General features: G+C 56.1%; 1 protein-coding gene across 2 annotated transcripts in view; it reads right to left on the bottom strand.

The window, feature by feature from the left end:
• Positions 1-976, bottom strand: part of LOC104916030 (syntaxin-4-like) — a 1,589-nt gene extending 613 nt beyond the window's left edge. The window contains exons 1-3 of one of the 2 annotated variants that reach the window (XM_019611160.2): positions 509-976; positions 262-377; positions 75-158 (exon numbers count right to left, since the gene is read on the bottom strand). In XM_019611160.2, coding sequence (XP_019466705.1) covers positions 75-158; positions 262-291 — 114 coding nt within the window. In that variant the 5' untranslated portion in view covers positions 292-377; positions 509-976. Of the gene's footprint in view, positions 1-74; positions 159-261 lie in introns of both variants that reach the window. The other variant, XM_031557589.1, reaches the window with a different exon arrangement.
• Positions 977-1,005: the final 29 nt, after the last annotated feature.

The following is a 1,005-nucleotide window of genomic DNA, read 5'->3' as shown; positions in this document are numbered from 1 at the left end:
CCCCACCGCCGCCATGCTAATTAGACGCTAATTAACCCCCAATTACCCGCTAATTACCCGCTAATTAACCCCACCTGCAACAGCGTCTCATCCTCACTGGACGCTTTCAGCCCCACCAACGCCACCGTCTCTTCTTCCTCATCGCTGGGGATGTAATCCTGCGGGCGGAGGAGCCCCTCGTTAATGAGCGCTAATTAGCGCCTTAATTAGCGCGGCCCCTTTAAGAGCGCCCGGCTTTTTTCTCCCGCGCCCCCCGCAGACCTGGAGGAGTTCCCGCGTCCGGTCCCGCATGGCGGCTTCAAAGCCCACTTCCGCTCTTAGCCACGCCCACTTCCTGCCACAACCACGCCTCTCACTTCCTGTCGTAACCCCGCCCTCTGCGGATACAGAGCGGAAGTTGGGAGGTGCGCGGGGAGCATAGAGAGGGCCGCTCTAGGCGCGGAGTCCTCCAGGGGATGAATGAAGGGGATTCGAAGGGGGGATCAATGGGGTTTCCTATGGGGCAAACCTATGGGGTCTGCAACGGGGTTTCCCCCGGGGTCTGTAGGGTTTCCTGTGGCTTTCCCGTGGGGTCTGTGGGGTTGACTACGGTGCTATGGGGTTTGCAATGGGTTCCGTGGGTTTTCCTCTGGGGTTTTGAATGCCATAATGGGGTCTGTAGGATTTCCCACAGATCCTATGGGGTTGTGGAGCCTATGGGGTCTGCTATGGGGTTTTCTACGGGGTCCCCGATAGGTCCCATAGGGTTTCCAATGGGGTCTCTGGGATCTGCGGGGTTTCCTAGGGCGTCTGTAAGAGATCCTATGGGGATCCCCCAAAAATCCTATTTCTAAGTCCTCAAAATCCCACTTTTAATCCCAAATCACCCCATAGGATCCCCAAATCCCACTTTTTTCCCCCCAAATCCCCGGTCTTTTTTCCTACAGGAAACTTTCCTACCCATAAACCACCGATTTCCCACCCTACAAACCCTATTTTTCCACCCCATAAGCCCCCTTTTCCTAC

Source organism: Meleagris gallopavo, unplaced genomic scaffold (assembly GCF_000146605.3).
Source record: "Meleagris gallopavo isolate NT-WF06-2002-E0010 breed Aviagen turkey brand Nicholas breeding stock unplaced genomic scaffold, Turkey_5.1 ChrUn_random_7180001865904, whole genome shotgun sequence".
Classification (NCBI taxonomy): Eukaryota; Metazoa; Chordata; class Aves; order Galliformes; family Phasianidae; genus Meleagris; species Meleagris gallopavo.
This window is presented reverse-complemented; position numbering and strand designations above follow the sequence as displayed.